The sequence below is a fragment of the Haliotis cracherodii genome, unplaced genomic scaffold (genome assembly GCF_022045235.1).
Source record: "Haliotis cracherodii isolate W230 unplaced genomic scaffold, xgHalCrac1.p SCAF_4, whole genome shotgun sequence".
NCBI classification, from domain to species: domain Eukaryota; kingdom Metazoa; phylum Mollusca; class Gastropoda; order Lepetellida; family Haliotidae; genus Haliotis; species Haliotis cracherodii.
Window position 1 is genome coordinate 53,711,419 of NW_027266297.1, and position 20,276 is coordinate 53,731,694.

Sequence of the window (20,276 nt, forward strand, 5' to 3'; positions counted from 1 at the left end):
ATCTGTGTGTGAGACTGTGTACCTCGCGTCTGATGGCTCTGGGTACATAGGCTCACACAATGGGTACATCACTCCATATACCCCTCCAGCTCGGTTGGCAACTTATAATATAACTGAATTACCATTCAAAGCAGTGGTTAGCCCAACCCCCACACACACTATTGATGTCACAAGACAAAAGAAAGTGAAGATGAAATGTAAATCACTGTCTGGTTTGTAATCTGCTGGTTAACCGAGGTTGATGTTTGTTCCCGGACTCTTTGACCATTACTGCTTCAGTTACAGAGTCACCGACCCCCGAGACCGATGTCGTCCGTTCTGAAGGAGAAACTGGACCTAAAGCTGGACATGAGTCACAGAGCACAGTCGGCCCAGGTGGTGCGAGACCAGACTCCGTCCAGGCACCCAGCAGCATCAGCAGCAGCAGAATCATCAGCAGCAGCAGCACTTGCTGTATCAGCACGTCAACTTAACAGACAGGACAACTTCGCCAAGGTATGTCAGTTGTGAATAATGGGTGCGTAGAGTTTCAGCATTGCTGTTGTAGGATGAGTGTTTGTTGTATTATGGTATGTACCCTATATACCTATGTAGCAGTCTGCAGATAAACAAACATGAGGATGAATAATGTAAATCTGGAAATTTTGCGAACAGGAAAGTACTGCAAAAACTGCGAGTGACACACACTCGCAACTGATTCATGACAGTTATTTTTGAAGACCAACAAAAGACATAAAGAGGCATATTTCTTTAATTCACTTTCACACATTGTTAAACCAGCCAGTACATGAATAAATATAATCCCTCACATCCTGTGTTTCTCTAATTCCGCATTGTCACTCAGTGTCAGCAGTTTCAATGTTTGGACTTTCTGCTTTTTTCATTTTTTTAAACTTAAAACATTTGTGAGACTTTTATCTTGAAAACTACTGCATGGATTCTTATAAAATTGTGGGAACAGTTTCCATACTAAAAGAAGAGTTGCAGTGCAAAGTTTGATATGTGTATCTTATGAAAAAATATGATGGGTTTTATGTTGTGAACTTAGAATTTTTTTTACTTTGACAATTGTGCATAACTTTAAAACTACATCATGGATTCTTTTCAAATTCGGGGTACAGTTTCTATACCAATAGGAGAGATGCAGTGCTCACTCTTTGTCTTGTTAGTCTAAGTTCACTAACCTGCCACATCTCGTCAAGTAAATCCAGACATACTCCAGCCAGTCTATTCTAAAACACGCTACTCCAACCTCCCTTGTCAACTGCTACAACACATGCATCTATAGTTTAACAATCACTGACTGACACTGAGTTACCATTTCTTCTTGCTGCTTTTTCACTTATCAAAAATAACATGTGCAAATGTATCTTTCATCTTTGGTAATCTTAACAGACACAGTTAAGGTTATTGTTAGCCACTCGCAATAATTTCATGGCGCAAAACATTTACCATACTTAATTTATTCATTAAGATCTGCGCCCAGTTCTACAAAACTATCTTGGCGCTAAGGTGATCATATCAGTAACTTCTATGAGAATAAATAGCTACAAGATGACTGTTTATCTTTCCAGGGGCAATTTATGTCATAGATCTCAAGTGAGCAAAACAAACTATGGCTTTATGCCATTATTCCCCAGGGCAAGATAAACCGTAATTCTGAGTTTCGAACTTATAATCAAATTTACTGCATACGTCTAAATCCCATCCCTAACCACCTTCAAATTTCTTGCAGCTGTGACCAAAAAAATGTTTCCCTACAGTAGACAAGTGACCATTTCATGACACATCGGATTGTGTAAAATAGCTCGCTATTACCATTCAATTTAGTATACTGGATCACTAACACTTATGCAAGACAACATTAATCTGAACATAACATAGGAAACATGTTGTATTAACTTAAACAAATGCAAGTTAACAATTTTATAAGTCATCATTGGCGAGTATAAAAATGTCAGTTGAAGTGAGTCACACATGTTGACTTAACGTTACAGCTTCAGCCAATTTTTATGTTTGCAAACATTAACAATTTGGTGCTAGACGTGCATACCATTATTTATTTTGATGAAAAGTAGTACAGTGACCAATGAAAAGCCGAGTTATTCAAAAAAAAAGTGTAATTTCCAGGAACTTTGTACAATATTTAATAAAATGTAAATATATAATGCCCTGAAAAATAACATTACCGTTATTATAGCTAAAATGAATAGAATTTGTTATGAAATAAAAATAAACATCAATATCGGTTTTGAAACATTTACTGCAATCAACACATAACAAATGTTACTGACCCACTTTTACAAATATGAAAATGTCATAGAACAAACCAGATTACGTCATTATTAAACGTGACGTCACCTATCCCTATCCCTATGAAGCCACCTTACAACAGGCGTGATAATGGCCCATCGTCAAGCAATATGAGGCAGTGTCAAGTTACATTTGCCCGCTAATTTCAGATAACCAGCGGGCGATTTATTGATAACTCTATCCATTTTAGCTATAATGCATCATAATCTCATAGAAGCTATTTTTTGATATTGTGTGGAATACAAAGGGAGATAACATATAGGCCACCAGAAAATATGGTCAGAAATATAACTTTCATAGCAAAAGGTCGCTTTATGGAACGGGTCCTAGTATGCCAACATATGGGTCCAGTTCTTTTTTTAAATCTGTCTGTCCAGTAGATTTTGTTACTTTAAAAAATCTAACACTGTGAATATGTGTAGTGTTTTATAAAACTGTATGCTTCACAGAAAATTGTCTAAATTCTGTTGATTTGTTTCTCAGGCAGTGCGAGACAAGAAAAGTATCACAGCCATTAGACAGATCCTGGATGACTGTGTGAGCCTGGCGATGGACATTGTCGACGGTGATGCAGAGGAGGAGGAAGAAGTGGAGGTAGGTGCTCACCTTAGACATACAGGACAGAAGTCTTCAACAGACGTCATGAACAATAAAGGGACATACCTACTACGTCACGAACAATAAGGGGGGATAACTGCACCATGAACAATAAGGGGAGATAACTACTACCTCATAAACAATAAGAGGAGATAACTGCCCAAGAACAATCAGGGGAGATAACTATATGTCGATTCACCTGAAGTGATCAATCTCACTAAAATCAGATCTTATTTCATGCAACTGCTAAACAAAGATCTTAGGACATTCCATTAGGTGTCACGTCAGAACGACCTTTCATCCGTCCAATCAGAGCGTCGCTTACCAGATGATTGAAGTGACAATCGGAATGTGATTTCTAATCATGCAGCCTTGACAACTTTAACATGGGGTATTCCGAACGATAGTTTGGGGCTTAACGACTGAATCACACAATCTAGACCATCCAACAGCCATTCCAGAATGTTCTTTTGTTGAACTAAGATCTGATTTTAATGAGATTGCTGAAGTGATTTACCTATAGTATGTTCTCATTAGCATACCCCTTCATCTATTGATATTTACAAGACCATTATAACTAACGTGTGCCACAAGCGAGGTTTACACTTTTATGAGCCAAACTGGACATGTGCATTGTGAAACCAAGGACTGAAGGGTGCATACAAATGTTCAGCTTGTAAGATCCTGTCCACCCTTCTGTTGCCATGGTTACACTGGTTACAAACACTTAGCGCAGTGAAATACTTTTTCCAACAAGCAAATTCTCAGTGTGGTTACTCAAAGGCAACTGGATGTGACAAGCAAGTGGTATCTTGATGTCTGTACATGCTGGCTTGTGACCCGTGCAGATTCAGGGTAGAAGAGGTCTTCAGCAACCCATGCTTGCCATAAAAGGTGACTATGGTTGTCGTACGAGGCGACTAATGGGATTGGATGGTCAGGCTTGCTGATTTGGTTGATGCATGTCATCGATCCCAGTTGCGTGGATCGATGGTTATGATGTCAATCACTGGATTGTCTGGTCAGACTTGAGTATTTACAGACCGTCGTCATGTAGCTGGAATATTGCTGAGTGTGGTATTAAACAACAAACATGCTGGCTTGTATGGGTTCTAGAAGCTAATGACTGGCCAATTAGATAGCTAGATCCTATTTCATGAGGAATGAAACATTATTTCACCACACATTTTGACAAATAGGAGATACGAGTTAGGATAGGTCTTCAGCAATGTCATGAGGTGAATATTCTTCTCAAAAAAGGTGACTTGTATCCCAATTGTGTGGATTCATGATCATGACAACAATCACTGGATTGTCTGGTCCAGACTTGATTATTTATGCAGAGTGCGGCTTTAAACAACAGACAGACAAACAAACGAAATGTGGAGTTACATCTACACAAAATATTACAACTGATTTAGGCTGACATAATACTCATGTTATTAATGGTTAAACTAATTCAGCAAGAATCCATCATAGATTCTTTATGTTGGAGTACACCACAGCATGACTACTTTACCTCCAAATGATGAGGTTAAAACAACTATACACGTACATATACCTACATAACATTTATACACTGATTAACAAACTATAACCACAATGTACCACAGTACACAATTAACACTATATCACAGACTGGCCTTGGGAGTATGCAGTAGTGTGCCGATCTCCAAGTATCCAATGGATATCCACTAGTTGCTGAGGAAAACTACTTGAGTGCTAGTAGTTTGAGAGTGAGTGACTTCAATATCAGGTCCTGATTTAATTAAACAAATATGAAAAGGAGGAAGTTGCAGTGCATTCTTTTGCCTTAGGTGCTCTTCACACTTGGCTATGTAGAGAAATCATTCGCTGTGTTAACAGTGTAATATAAATGTATCATTAATATTAGTTTTAATATAATTTTAACCTTTCTGAGCCACACATGGATGAAATGTTCATCTGTAATACAACATTATATTTTCTATAGTTTAGTGTACTAAATCTTGAGCACACCAGAAACCTATGATTGTGGTTTGGAATCCCGATTCCATTATGTTTATAATTTGTCAGCACCACACCCGTGCTCATGGGTTTCAGCAAAGTGGTAAATGTCTGAGAGCTGCATCACTTTGGGCTTTCCTCCCTAATTAAACTAACATGCTGATAGAACTGGAATACTGTTCAAAGTGGCATTAAACCCAACTCACTCACTCCATAGACAACTATGTATACACAGGACTCCTTTGTGATGTCAGACCTTAAATAACTTGGCATGAAAGCATGTTATATGTTAGATGTGTGAAAACACACAATGGACAGCCAGCCTCCCCACATGGGGTGCACAGAGGGCAGCTACATGTCTGTTTGTTCTGGGACCCTGTAGGACACCCGTGAAGATCTGGGTTAGAATAGGTCTTCAGCAACCCATACTTCCCGTAAGAGGCGACTATGCTTGTCATAAGTGGCTACTAACGGGATCGGGTGGTCAGGCCCGCTGACTTGGTTGATGCATGTCATCGTATCCCAAGTGCATGGATTGATGCTCATGATGTCAATCACTAGATTGCCTGGTCAAGATTTTATTATTTTCAGACTGCTGAAATATTGCTGAGTGCTGCGTTAAACAACAAACAAACAAAACTTCCATGTCTGCAACTCGTGTTAGAAAATTGAAGTTGAGTTATCTCCCCTGGTTGAGTACGCGAGTCCATCTAAACCTGACCCTTGTTCGAGTCGTTGTGTGCCCATCAGATGCCTAACATGTAATGAACTGCATTAACTTTCCTCATTCTCGATTATTTACAGAACATTGTATAGCTGCAATATTGCTGAGTGTGGTGTTAAACAACAAACAAACAAACAAACAAACCCTGTAGGAGAATAAGTCTTCAGCACCCTTCATTGTTGTGCCAACTTAAATGATGAATGTTGTCACAGAGGGTAACCTGTCTCATAGTACCCTGCAGTCATGAACTGTTGCTCATGCTATCAACCACTGGTTTGACTGCCCAGACTTATGATTACATGCCACTGATGGTCTGTATGGTCAGGTGATGACACTCAGTCACTCAGGTGATTGCGTGTCATCATGTCTGATGGTGTGGTTGGTTGCTCATGCTATCAACCACTGGTTTAACTGCCCGGACTAATGATAACATACCACTGATGGTCTGTATGGTCAGGTGGTGACATCATGTCTGATGGTGTGGTTGGTTGCTCATGCTATCAACCACTGGTTTGACTGCCCAGACTAATGATTACATACCACTGATGGTCTGTATGGTCAAAAGACCCTGCTAGGCAGATGGTTACAATGTGTGACCATGTGCCTAAATCTTGAATTTTGCTCATGCCATCAACCATCTGGTTTATCTGGTCCCATCTTGATTACTTACAGGATGTTGTGATGGCTATATTACTGATGCCATTTTCTGTCTAAAATTACCACAATTACTTTTAAATATTAATTACATCAAGTACCAATATGACATTTGTATAATTATTTCATCTGATTTTCTGAAGTAGTTTTCAATCTTGTCTGGATGAAAAGCATTTCCAGGTTCATCAAAGGTTTGAGAAACATTTGACCAAAATGTGTTGATCCAACCTTTCCAGATAAGAGCAACTGTGACTACCCAGCGAGTATGTATACCACACACAGTGTGTCTGTGTTAACACCCGTCAGTGTAGCTTACTTTCTCATTGTTCAGCTTCTACGTTCCTAGTTGTCCTTGTAGATCTCCTTCCACAGTAGTTAGATGTTGTGAATAGAACTTGTAGTGAATCACTGGTGTATTGAATGTATCGTACGACCATGTGGGAGTTTACACTGCAGTGAGTGTTATGTTATAGCAAAATTATGTTCAGCACAAACAATGACTAGTCTTTCAATTTTAATAAATGTTTTATTATATGGTAATATTTGACACTACTGAGTTTACGTACATTTTGAAAGTGTGCCCCCTTTGACATGTTACACCAGAAATAGAGCAACACAAATGGCAGGGCGACATTGTCAGAAGTAGACTTTGGACTTGCCCCTCGAACCTGTTGGCCGTTGTGTCTGATTAATGGTTAATGTCCTGACCTTCTTCTAAATACCTGGGTAATCATTGTTGTCTCTGTTGTTATGATCATGTCTGTTTATGTTGTCTATGTCTATCATGTCTATGTTGTCTACTGTCTAACATGTCTATCTGTTTGTGACGTGTATTGAGAGCCTCCTGTCATTGGTTCAGTTGGTACTGGTATCCATATTACATATTTCACTTGGAGTGTGCTTCAACCACATGCCAGGGCATGGTCCACACTTTGCAGAGTTACATCCCTTAATCATGGCAGGACCCACAAGCCATGGAATCGTAGATCTACAGAACAAAGGGAGGCATTTAAATCACTGGTTGCCGATGTCAAATAATAACAAGTTTGGCATGAATATAAGGCCTACAATCAGAGAACTGTTCAGAGGCGCTTAGTCATTAGCTCTTTGTCTTTGGATGAGGAATGGTTTTAATTTCAATTTTGAAACTTGTGTCGGTGATTGTGTTCTGGAGATGAGCGGAAAGCTTGTTCCACATGTCAGCACGACTTTGGAAAAACTCTGTCAACATAGGAAAACAATTATGAAAGTAGGTGTAAGACTAATAAATCTAAAAACACCTATTGTGATAAACAGCATATTCATTGCATCTGAGATATTATAAAGAAATTACATCCTTTTTAAATGTTGAATGTTATGTTAGGTTCATTAATCAGATGAATGTAAGAAGATATATATGTTTACTTAGGTTACATGCAATGCCACCAAAGTGTGACATGAGAGGTAAAAGTGTGAATATGACATGTAAAGTGTGTGAATCTGGTTCAAATGACAATGAAATCCATTTCATGTTTTAGTGTTAAAGCCTGCGATGCCATTTGTTACAAATATTTGACAGTATATGGTCAAATTAACAGTGTTGATAAATATCATAAATCAATTAGCAGTTATTGTACAAAGAAGGATTCATATTTTTTCTCCTTCACTTAGGATCGGCTGGGTTTAAGAAACTATAAATGGTTTAATGTGGGAGTAGGGCCTGCAATACATCTGTTGATTCAAGCAATGCAATCAGGCGGGACTACTGTTTGACTCCTATCAATTTCAGGAACAACAACAACAACCTTTATTTTGACTCCCCTGTTTCATATATGTCTACTTCAGTAAGTCCTACTTTAGAAAATATGTTTTGGATGCCATACGCTATCAGCTTATTGGCAAGATAAAAAAAAGACCAAATTCTGCATTATTTTGTTTTTCTATTTCACCAAAATTTACAGTTGACAGATCCATGAAACAAGTAAAAGAGCATGTGGCCTACATAAACTATTGTCTGCCTGACTGAGCTATCTCCCTGGTAAAGTACTCAACTCCACCCGCACGCAGCCCAAGCTTGGGTACTCGTCAGTCCAAATGCAGATCCCATAGCTAGTCCTTACTTTGTTATCACGCACTGAATGTCAAGTTTTTTGTGATGGGGTAATAAGTTAGTATTGTGTAGTTGTGGTCTTAGGCTTTATTGAGAGTACATTGTAAGGGTGGGCAAAATGCCAAATGGTGGGGTATCCAAAGGATGCCACTCTCTTTCTTCATTTGCAAGCACAGAAAAGTGTAAGTGATGATACGAGTTGGGGCTGAAAGTGTGTGTTTAGTGTTCTGCATACAATGATTTGAGTTTTGATATTGGGACAGATTGTCAGGACTAATATTCCTATTGACCCCAGGGTGCCGTTGTACAAAACAACCTTAGGGCTACGACTGTTGTAAGTCTGTGTTAAGGTATGGGAGTTACAACCTCAGCGCTACGACTGTCGTAAGTCTACCGGTATGTTAAGGTATGGGAGTTACGATCACCTTATCGCTAAGATCGCTTTGTACAACAGCACCCAGGTCCGTGTGACAGACAGTAGACAAATAACTGGACACACAGTTGGAGCGGGGGTAGGTGCTAAGGCTGTCTGACACCTACACCCTGCCGGCTACCCATGTCATAGACTCAGGCCATGCGGTGCCCCTTTGTAGTGAAACACTGCAGCATTAACAAGAATTGGTCTGCTCATGATATGAGATCTCTCCATTCCAACAAAGACATACTTATTTGTACCCCATATCAGATGAACATATTATATCCACGACGAGGATCAGCCTAATTGTGGAGTTTGCTAGTCATGCAAGAGAAGCTGGTCACAAGGGGAAGGGAGACACAGATTTAATTATAGTACTACTGCTTGGTTGATGAGCTATCTGTGAATCTTATCCGAGGTCTTCAAGTTATGGTTCATTTCATGTTGGGTCATATTTCATGTCTACATACAATGGCATACATTTGCTGATTTCAGCGGCCTCTTCAGGCCTCTTTGTCTATACTTGTGTGTCTTGACATGTCAAGGGAGGGGCGATCGAGTTCCTGCCCAAACACTGAACCACTGACATTGGCGAGTTTATTGTTCAGCAGGCCCTGATACAGATTCGATTAAGTCGTGTGTACTTTTCATATTGTGTTTACACGTCTCCTTAAGTCGTAGGTAGCTATCCGGATGTGGTCTTCACAGTGTTTGAGCTCTTGTAGCTGCCACGTCTGTGAAATTATGGTTCATGGAATGTAGTAGGGTTGTATGTACATGTCATTATGTCAGTGAACATGGCACGTACATAGCAGTGTATTGAACACGTTTGTAGTCTGATACCAGGGCCTCCTGTCTTGTTTATCACACGTACTGTGGGATAATATATGATTAATGTCTCCAGCTGCATGCTGTAATATGTGTACACAATGTTCCTATGTGTGCTTACATCATGTAACATGTAATCAAAACTTGTACATACTTATGCTCCTTTGTACAGTAAGTGTCAATATGTTTACATTTGGTGAAGAGGTCAGCTTCAGGTTAGGGACTGGACATTTATTATAGGGGGGTGGGGTGGCCAGTGACATTGGGAGGGGTGGTGGGGGCGCCCATGAAAAAATGACACAGCGCAAGGGGTGGTGGGGGGTGCCAAAATTTATCACAACTTGTTGGGGGGCATGAAAAATGACACAATTGTGGTTTATCAAATATAAATGATGTAAATTTGATTTCATTATTTAGGGACTGGTCATTCGATATGTGTGTGATGGGGGCATGAAAAAATGTTACATAGACTGGGTGGGGCTCAGCAGAATATGATACAGTCCTAAGGCCAATCTCAGTCCACCCCACCCCACCTTAAGCCCTCTATATTAAATGACCGGTCCCTCAAATTTGATGATGTACAGGGGCATAGCTAGGGTAAATTATTTTTCATATTTGATACTCGTAACACTGATCAAACACAAGCAGGCCAGTGCAACATATCTAAAACAGAGCTATGCCACTGATATTTTGTATTTTAGTTTCTTATATACAAACGTTTTAGTTCCAATTAAGGCTACTAAAGCCATACCGTTATTAGTTTTATCTTCAGCTCAGGTTGTCCTGCATGGCTAGGGTAGGTGGATATGAAAGTGAACATAAGTTGTGTCTGTGAAATTGTTGTAGATTTATTTTCTTCACTTGACCTTGTGAATTGTTTTTTATTTTTTTCGGATTTAAGGAAACAATTGTTGGATGTTCACAGGTTATGGTTTGATCCGGACTGCATAACTGTAAGGTTGTGTTATTGAGGGGTACATTGTTAAAACTGTTCAGTAATTGATACTTTTATCCATCTTCTCATGGCAAGGGAGTTAACTTATTGTAAAAGTCCAGTTTCCACCCTTGCCAGATTAGGCTGCAATTATGGAGCTATATTTTGGCTGGACTAACAAGTCTATGCATAGTCCAATCCAAATTGACAACCGTTTCATAAACAACATGAATTTCAATGTGCAGATTTCGGTCGACTGCAGGATGTGTACCATCAACTGGACATTAGAGATATTTTCCAGATCTTTTCATGACTTAAATCAAGGTGCTCACCCGATTTGGTGCACTTTGTGAGGTAAGATCTGTTTTGTTCCAATCTACATGTTGATCATCAATCAGATCGTTTTGACTGGGTGCCAACTTTTGGTTTAAAGCAAATACAAGTGATATGAGAGGTGCAATCTGATTGGTCAATTGGAGGGACATAGAAGGGACATAACTCATTATAGCCACTGGTGGTGCTACAATTGAGTCCAGAAATTCCAACAATAGTGGATACTGGACTTTCAGAGTCAGTTACTCCCTTGCCTCGGGAAGATGACTTTTGTCTGACACCAAACTTTTAACCTGCTTCCTGAGAACATTCACTCCTGTTTGTTCTTTGTATTAGATGTTTTACCTGCACCAGTCCTTACTAATTTGTATACTATGTTTTACCTGCACCAGTCCTTACTAATTTGTATACTATTTTCCTTCCAACACAGAGCAGATGGACAAATAGAAAAACAATCAACCATTTTCATCCTTTAATTGTGGCTATTGCCTCAAGCCAGTCAATCCATTAATTGTGGCTGTTGCCTGAAGCCAGTCAATCCATTAATTGTGACTATTGCCTCAAGCCAGTCAATCCATTAGTTGTGACTATTGCCTCAAGCCAGTCAATCCATTAATTGTGGCTATTGCCTCAAGCCAGTCAATCCATTAATTGAAAAATGAAAAGTGTCACCTAAAATGTCTTGTTGATTGGAATAGCAAACCATTTTATTTTTTTTCAAAAAACAAACATTAATTTTGTCAGAAACATAAAGTATAGGTTAGAGCACCAGGACTAGACTGAAACTAAACATTTGAAAGATTACACACCATGGTCCGAGAGCTCTGACCTTTCAGTAACATGGCTAACATTCAAAGGACCTTAGCGCCTAAAATGTTTAAACAACAGTGTTTTGATAACCATATTTCGAAAGATATTCAAGAACTCAATGCTTAACTGTGAGAACACTGTGTGATCAGTGGGAACTGTTCCCTGAGCCTTCCGCACGTGCACCTCACGCTCTTCCTACACAGGGTATGAAATGCATGTTCCGGGACAATGCAATTCATACATTATCAATCACCTAGATATTACTTGCCCATGTTGATTGATCATTTATAAGCATACATAGCCCTAGCGTGTCCCCACAGCCCACAGTGCATAGAGTAACATAAAACATGTTGCCTAAAATATATTTCACCGTTCATAAATGGATGAACTACCCAGGTATTAGTTCTGATGTAAGTAAGTATTTAGTTGTTAATGTCATTTAATGTTTTCCATGTTGTCATGGCAGAAGACTACATCCATTAGTCTTCGGTGCTGACTTCACTGGTTCCGATGCTCCTGGTGACACACATTTTACGTGACATTGTTTTATACCATCAAGGGAAATGAAGGGGACAAAGGAAGATCTGTAATTGCCAAGTGGTGTTCCACTAACAATTCAGCTTGTTAATGTACAGTCCAAGACAAAGGAGGCATGGTTTAGGTTTTATTACAGGTAGGTTACAGGATTGTTTTTTGATGGGGATATCTGTGAACAGTATTTTCTAGACAATGACAAAATGATGTCCTATGTTATTAACTCCAGGTGATATGTAGTTGTCTGGGAAGTGATATGTTTCATAATACTACCCCAAACAACAGTCAAAAATACATTTTGAGAAATATTTTTTATGTAAAATATATTATTCTTGATAACAAATCATGCAAAGTACACGGATGAATATGACAAAATTTATCAATCAGCTAAAAATTGTAAGAGGAAACTAATATAGTTGATGAACATAAGAGGTACATTTGAGAATCACATATGTACAATAATAATGATTGACACAGTTTTCTGTTTTGAAATTCAGTTTAAACATGATCCAATCTTTGCCAGGGTGGTGGGGTAGGCTAGTGGTTGAAGCCTTCGCTTGTCATGCCAAAGACCCAGGTCTGATTCCCCACATGGGTACAATGTGTGAAGCCTAATTTCTGGTGTTCCCCGCTGTGATATTGATGGAATATTGTTAAATGCAGTGTAAAACAATACTCACTCACTCATTAATTGCCACTGTTTAGCTCAGAAATGAAGGCATATGGACCAATCTCATTAAAATCAGATCTAAGTTCTCGCTGCCACTAAACAAAGATCTGAAGACATGCCATAATGGGTCATGTCAGAACGACCTTTTGAGAACTTTGACCAACCACTAAAATGACAAACATCAGCCAATTAGAAATCAGCTTTCTCGAGCTATACGGTACTTGTTTCAACCTGGCTACTTCCATTTCAGAATACACGTAAAAAATATGTTGGCACAGTTCTCGATTAAAAGTTTGAAATCTGAACAAACAAACATTCCAGAATGTCTAATATATGGTTGAGATTGTATGATAGTACATGCCATGTACTGTGCAACACCTCCTCCGTTCAAATGTTTGACCCATGGAAGCGAGAGATAGATGATAATTTTGACGGAATCAGTCATACAGGCCGTAACTGTCGTTCGGAATACCCCCTGTTAACGTTTTCGAGGTTGCATGAAAACACATTCCGACTGTCACTTTCATGATCTGGTAAGCGACCCTTTGATTGGTTGGATGAAAGGTTGTTCTGACATTACCCGTAATGGGATGTCCTCAGATCTTTGTTCAGCGATAGCGAGAACTAAGATCTGATTTTAATGAGATTGGCATATGGACATACAGGCATAAACTCTGTACATGTATTTCCACATAATCAGCTTTCTAACTAACGATCACATATGTAATATGTTAAGCATAGCATTTTGAATCATTGAAATTGAACTTTTTTAAGATCAAATCTGATGTACGTAATCTGCAAATCTATCCAAGCCCATTGTCACAAATACAAAATGTAGTATTTCAATGTGTCTTAATGATTTCACCAGCCTATACCCATTGCGTCTTGCCAGCAATGTTAGGTCTTATAGAAGCACTTGGCTTGTATGGACCATGGCTTAAATCATACAGTTTTATGGTCGCAGGACTTAAGTTAAATATTGAAAAAGAATTCACTATATTGTGTTACTGATTTAAATATTTTACCTGGAAGAAAATAGGACACGCTTTTCCATGTGTCTGAAATGTTATCTTGAAACATCAGCTATAGTGGATAGTTCCTGACAAAATTTAACAGTCAACATTCTATCAGCATCACTGCTCTCGTCATCCTATAGTCTGAGCTACGGCAGCAGCTGCTGCCTCCAGCGACCGTTTCCTCTGCAACCGTGCCTGCATCCTCTCATACGAGGCCTTCACCTCTCCAGTCTCATCATAGTCAAAGGGAACTTTGTTGTCCTCATCCGTCATGGTAATACGCGCTCCAGCCCGGATGAGGTACTTTGCCACTTCAATATGACCATTCTGGATGGCCATATGCAATGGTGTCATCTGCCTAGTGTCTGAGTCATTTGCGTTTGCCCCATACCGGATGAGTAGCCTGGCACACTCCATGTTGCCTGACTGGGCAGTGTAGTGAAGGGCAGTCAAACCGTGCAGATCATGAAGGTTGATGTTTGCACCTGCCTGAATCAGAAGAAGAGCCACGTTGAAATTTTCTTCCTGGACTGCGATGTGCAGGGGTGTTTTGTTGTTTGTTGTCAGGATGTTTATATTGGTTGTGTAACGCAGAAGGAGAGCTGTCGTATCCGCTCCACCACACAGGGCTGTTAAATGGAGAGGAGATTTCCTGAAATTTGTCGTCAAAGTTGCGTCTGCTCCGTTCTCAAGCAGAAGTGAAGCGAGTTTGAGGTTGTTGTCCGCACATGCTAAATGGAGGGGGGTTCTGCCCATCAGCTTTTCCTTGGTGTTGATGTTCATGGTACTTCTTTTGATGATCATTTTGGCCATATCCATGAACTTTGCCATCACTGACAGATGTAGCGGCGTCATCCCACATCGGTCCCGGATAGTCACGTCTGCTCCAGTGTGTATCAAAAGCTTGGCCATTTCTGTGTTCTTGCACAAGAGAGCTGTGTGAAGAGGGGACTTCTGTTGCTCATCCAGTGAATTAATATCACATCCACTGTCAATCAGCAGTGTGGCCATCTTCGTGTTCCCTTTAACCATCACAAGATGTAGAGGTGACCTTTCCTCTTTGTCTTTGGCATTGACGTCTGCTCCGTGTTCAATCAACAGCTGAACGGCTTGTAGCCTGTTCGCAAATGTTAATTTATGGAGGAGAGATGTTCGAGATTTTCTTGACAACAACATATTCACATCTGCACCACATCGCATCAGGAATTTGGCCGTTTCTACATTTCCGTAGAACAGTGCGACGTACAGGGGGGTAAAACCAAAATTGTTCCTGGCATTAATGTCCACTCCCTTGTCCAGTACCATCTTGATGAGCGATGGTTTATGTCTTTGGGCAAGTATATGAATTCCCGTGTTTCCATTGCTGATAATTGTGGAGCAAAGCTCACGACTTTCCTTCCCATAATGCTCCAGTGCTTCACGGATATCACTTTCACTTCCTGCGATAATAAGTTTGGCAAACTGTTCCGCCAACTTTTCAATTTGGTCGTAATTCTTCATATTGATAACAGAATATAAAACTTATTTATTGACTTACTCCAAGTATTTGTGTTTGTGCACAATAATCCATTAGCTATCTTGAATGATTACAAGCCTAATCTGTATATTGGCTCCTGTATATACACAAAGATTAGATATCTTCCAGATCAATCAAGAATGAGTTTCTTTGAGATTGACAAGTTTGAGTTTGTCTAAGACATGTATACAAGGACTGCAGCAGTACATGATTTCAACAGTTGTTGAAGTGTGATAGAGTTGTCATTGACTACGTCAGTGCACTAAGTGTCCTGTCTTGAATGTCATCAATGATCTGGTCACCACATTAAACTGAATCAATCACCATTCTTAGTACAGGACTTGAATCTTTTTAGCACAAATTTACTCCAGAAATAGAAAAAGGATGTTGTTGCTTACACTCCATTTCACATTTCATAATGTTGATTTCCCAGTGGATGAAATGGACATCCCTGTCATTCCAGTGAACTCCTCCTTTCTACTGAATCAGAAGTTATATGCCAGCTTTACAGATACCAGAACACTGGACACAGAGATTTATCACAGCCGTATAAGATAAAATAGGTATCACATAAACTGGAGATCACTTGAGCTGTTCTCAGACAGTTGACGTGTCGCGGTGTACTCCAGGCCAATAGCATTAGACACTCGTCTTCAATAGCTCAATCTTGCTGTATTGGAATTCTTTATTTACCATTTCAATGGAGGCTTTCACAGCAGATATGATTCCATAATTGTCACCTGCTGTCTCTATGACCACAAGGCAATTCATACCTGACAGGTAAATAACATTCACCGAACACCCTTTCCACGGTTCATGCGTGTCCCTCCCAATGACTGGTCACATTAGCACCCCGACATAGTTGGGATGGCTATTCATCCAAAGGGTCAAACTCCATCCGATTGATAGCAATGTATGCAATGGGAACACTCAAATCCATTATTCATGACCTCTTGCTAGTAATTGCTACCAATGATTTGATCGTCAATTTTATTATCCACATATTCGGTTAGTGGATGTCAAATCCTGACTATGATATGTACTGTCTGTTTGCTTGGATTTACAATAATCCAGGCCCATGTTTGACCAAGCATTGTAAAGATTGTAGATAAAAGAAACTGGTAGTCCGCTCCGAGGCGTAGGGGTGTGGTCAGGTGACAAGTTTTCCCTTGTGTGGTTTCAGTGAACAGAATGTCTTTACACTTGTGTTTGTGGCAGTTGTGATACTGGTGCCAGGACGGTTCTGCTTGGCCGGGCTGTCAGGGTACCACAATGGGGGCTTGGTTTCACTGTGCTAGAGGGTTGTCAATATCGCGTTAATTTCACAGACACCCATTGCAGCGGAGATCTGATATCCTCTGATTGCCGTGTTGAGTCTTCATAGGACAGGGATTAAGTAATCTGAGATCTTGATCAATAAACTTGACAGCGGAAGACTTGTTGCGATTGATTATTAATTACTCATCAGCCTCCGCCCCTGCTGTGTGATATAGACAGTTGCCCCGAACACGTATTTCAGATGTAAGTTGTGTAATTGTGTTGTTAATTTCCTTGTTGATGTTATGAAGCGGATCTTAGTCGTGTGACGAGCCAGAGATCTGTGCTTATGTTCTTATATGTAGTTCCTATTGCCTTAAGAATTGACTATTGATTGATCTAATCAATCTTTATCTTTGCTTACTGCATTATGGAGTCAGTTGTCAATTTCAGTCAATAACTCGTGAATTACGTTTGAGGTGTAATCTCATTGTTGTGGGATCTGTCTGTCACTGCTGAAGTTTGATGTGTATATCAGTCAATGAATTGCCAATTACTCCTCTCATGTCCTGCGATTAATGTTCGACTGACAGTCTCTCCCATAAGGTCACTAACAGGATCATATACAAAGCGCGAATGTTTTGACTGGGGTATAAGCAGTGTTGTTTGTATCTGTGTGGTGGTTACTTATGTCTAAGCTATAATGTCAGATGTAACTCCTGGAGGTAAATCTTTCCAATTCATATAATCTTCATGTTTTAGGAGACTGCCTGTCTAATTAATAATTGTCAATTAGGAGATAAACATACTGTGTTTTCAATGTAGAGCTAGGTTACCTGTAGATTTAACCCCGCTAAATTGAATTTGGAACCGAACGCGCAGCGTGAGGTTTCAAATGTTAAATTTAGCGGGGTTAAATCTACAGGTAACCTAGCTCTACATTGAAAACACAGTATGTTTATCTCCATTCTACCATGACTAAAATAAATGCGAACTCTTTGGTGTTAGCAAATATACTGAGTGAAGCGGCAAGGGTTGAGTTCAGTGTTTTGAGTGGGTTATCGATCTGCATTACAGAATCACCGAACAAAATATGGTGTTGTATATACTCAAGCAGTTTGTTTACACCGTAATACTTCACTCGAACATATGACAGGCATTGAAAGCATATAAGCACGGCAACTTGGTAAGCTAACATGAGGTGGGCATCCCTAAAGAAAACAAAGCAAGCTTTGCAAGGCTTTCGCTCTACATCGCACGTCACCATTATGACGTCATATCGCTCATTGTGACGCTAAAGATATGACGTCACAGTCGTATATAGAAAAGCGCCAAAATTTCAAGCTCTCTGTTGTCTCCAAAACGTAAATACATTCTCTTTGTTGATTTCTGTCGTGTTTTTCTGCACGAAATGTATTGTCACACATCCTTTGAATATTGTAGTAACCGCATCTGTGCATTTTGTAACCGGTAATTGTAGATATAGTTATTCAAATATGCCTACCGACAATGACTGAAAATAGTACTATTCTATGAATATTAGCTTCCGCGGTGATGCGGCCGTCAAACCAGCTGTTTCAATCAGAGGGGGTTTATTGTGATTTAATAGCCTCTGATTGACCAATCAGAATCGAGTAAATTCCAAATTCATGGTAGAATTCCATTTAATGGTGTATATTATCATGACTTTCCTTTGTCATTGTTTGGTCAAAAAGGAAAAATTTAAAAAGTGATATTTTATTATTAGGCTGAATGAGTTTAAATTTGTGTCTCCAGGTTTTCATGGTCAATATTCCATGAGACAGGAGGAATTTTTTTATTAGGAAACAAGAACCACCCACCCCCACCTCCCACCACCCCTTTTGTGATATGTCTTTGTTTCTGTGCAGGTTATTATCTGTTTCCTCCACAGTGGCCATGTAGTGGTCAGTGACACTGTGTAGCCAGTGAGGTGATGTGATATATGTCAGTATCCCAGTATCTTCAGATAACATGCATCACTTTAGTAAATCATGCAAGGAAAACTCACATATTTTGCAGTATGTTGGATTGTTATACCTCTATATTGCATTTCAATTGGTAAATCTGTATCACATGATGAAACAATACATTTCTTGGGATTTTCTTGAAATACCTCGAATAATGACTCTTCACATGATCAATATTGACCTGTGATGAAAATTGACTCATCTGCTAGAAAGCAAGATGGCATTTGGTATGAACATTTTACGTTTTGCTGCTTAGTTACTGCAATGAAACAAACTACGGTTTAAAGACTTCATAAACTTTGAAGTGAATTTTGGAATAACAAAATGAAAGATTACTCTTGACAAGGTAAACATGCGAAAACAAGGACCCTAGGACCCGACCCCTCATCAAAAGTAATTATTTGTATCCTTGCATTCAGTGTTTTCGACCCCCGAAGAAGGACTTCTCATTATGTGTCTAATGACAATAGCAATACACTAAAATTTAGTCTCACTTTTGAGAACATTTAATTCTGCTGCCAACTGGATAGTAAAATGGTCACATCTTGTCAATTAAGTTGTGATAATGCCTCACCAAGCGAAACAAGACAATCAGGTGTCATATTGCTACCATCACCTGATTTCAAGCCCCTCCATGACAGTCAAGTTAAAAATAGATGCACAACATGATCAGTCACATGACATTAGTCACATTACAAAATTATCATCAGATCAAGTTTGCTTAAAATGTGCATCAGTGAAAAGGTAAGTTTTGAGGTATGTTTTCATTACTTAATGAAAATCTTACCTCGTGTAACTTAAATCGTAACATAACTTCAAAGACGAGTGGAGAACTCTTTGATGTCTTCAGTGGGCTTTGAAGCGTCTACCTTAACTATGTCATTAAGCGCATCGTTTCTTACTTACTTATTGTTTTGGGGCTCGAAAAGAGAAGAGGCTCAAAAACATGTTACGCGGTATATATTACCCATCATATTATACCTCCATTCTATCATGATAAATACCCTGGACTCCGTTGTGCCAGAATTTTGTTAAGGACTCCGTTGTGCCAGAGGTTTGTTAAGGACTCAGTTGTGCCAGAGGTTTGTTAAGGACTCAGTTGTGCCAGAGGTTTGTTCAGGAAGTGACATCACAGCTCCATCTCTCCTGTCATAACTTACCACACAATGTCCCTCACTCACCAGCTTGAAATCAACAACCAATCAAAACATCTGTTGTGAACGCAAGTTTGGCATAGGTCTAAATTCAAAATTTATATATTTTCATGAGGCCTCTATATATTTTATCTCATCAGAAGTTATAGTTTGAACTGAATTTTCAACTAAAAAAGAGGTTTCATGAGTGTTAAAACAGGTGAGAAGTCCTCATGCTGCAAGATGTTCCCAGATGTTTTTGAAACAACTGACAACATGGCGAGCACTGGTGATATGAAAAAAGAGATAATAGTGTAATGTGATTGGATGGCTATTGTTATGGGTAGCCCAGTAAAATGGAGATACTCTCTGGAATAGAAGTCGCCAGTTTGAAACTAGCTCCGCAAAACTCGAAAAAGATGTTTTCTTTTTGGTTAGTGTGGACTTCTGTTAGCCATTCCATTGTTTGGTCAAAGTTT

At 39.4% G+C, this 20,276-nt stretch overlaps 2 protein-coding genes across 2 annotated transcripts in view; one reads left to right on the forward strand and one right to left on the reverse strand.

Annotated features, from left to right (window-relative positions):
• The window catches only part of LOC139479020 (uncharacterized), a 79,678-nt gene that overhangs the window by 45,165 nt on the left and 14,237 nt on the right, over nt 1-20,276 (forward strand). The window contains exons 23-24 of the mRNA XM_071261752.1: nt 280-495; nt 2,797-2,907. Coding sequence (XP_071117853.1) covers nt 280-495; nt 2,797-2,907 — 327 coding nt within the window. The remainder of the gene's footprint in view (nt 1-279; nt 496-2,796; nt 2,908-20,276) is intronic.
• On the reverse strand, nt 12,356-16,024 carry LOC139479019 (putative ankyrin repeat protein RF_0381). The gene has a single exon (XM_071261751.1). The coding sequence runs from the start codon at nt 15,401-15,403 to the stop codon at nt 14,033-14,035; it is 1,371 nt and encodes a 456-aa protein (XP_071117852.1). The 5' UTR covers nt 15,404-16,024; the 3' UTR covers nt 12,356-14,032.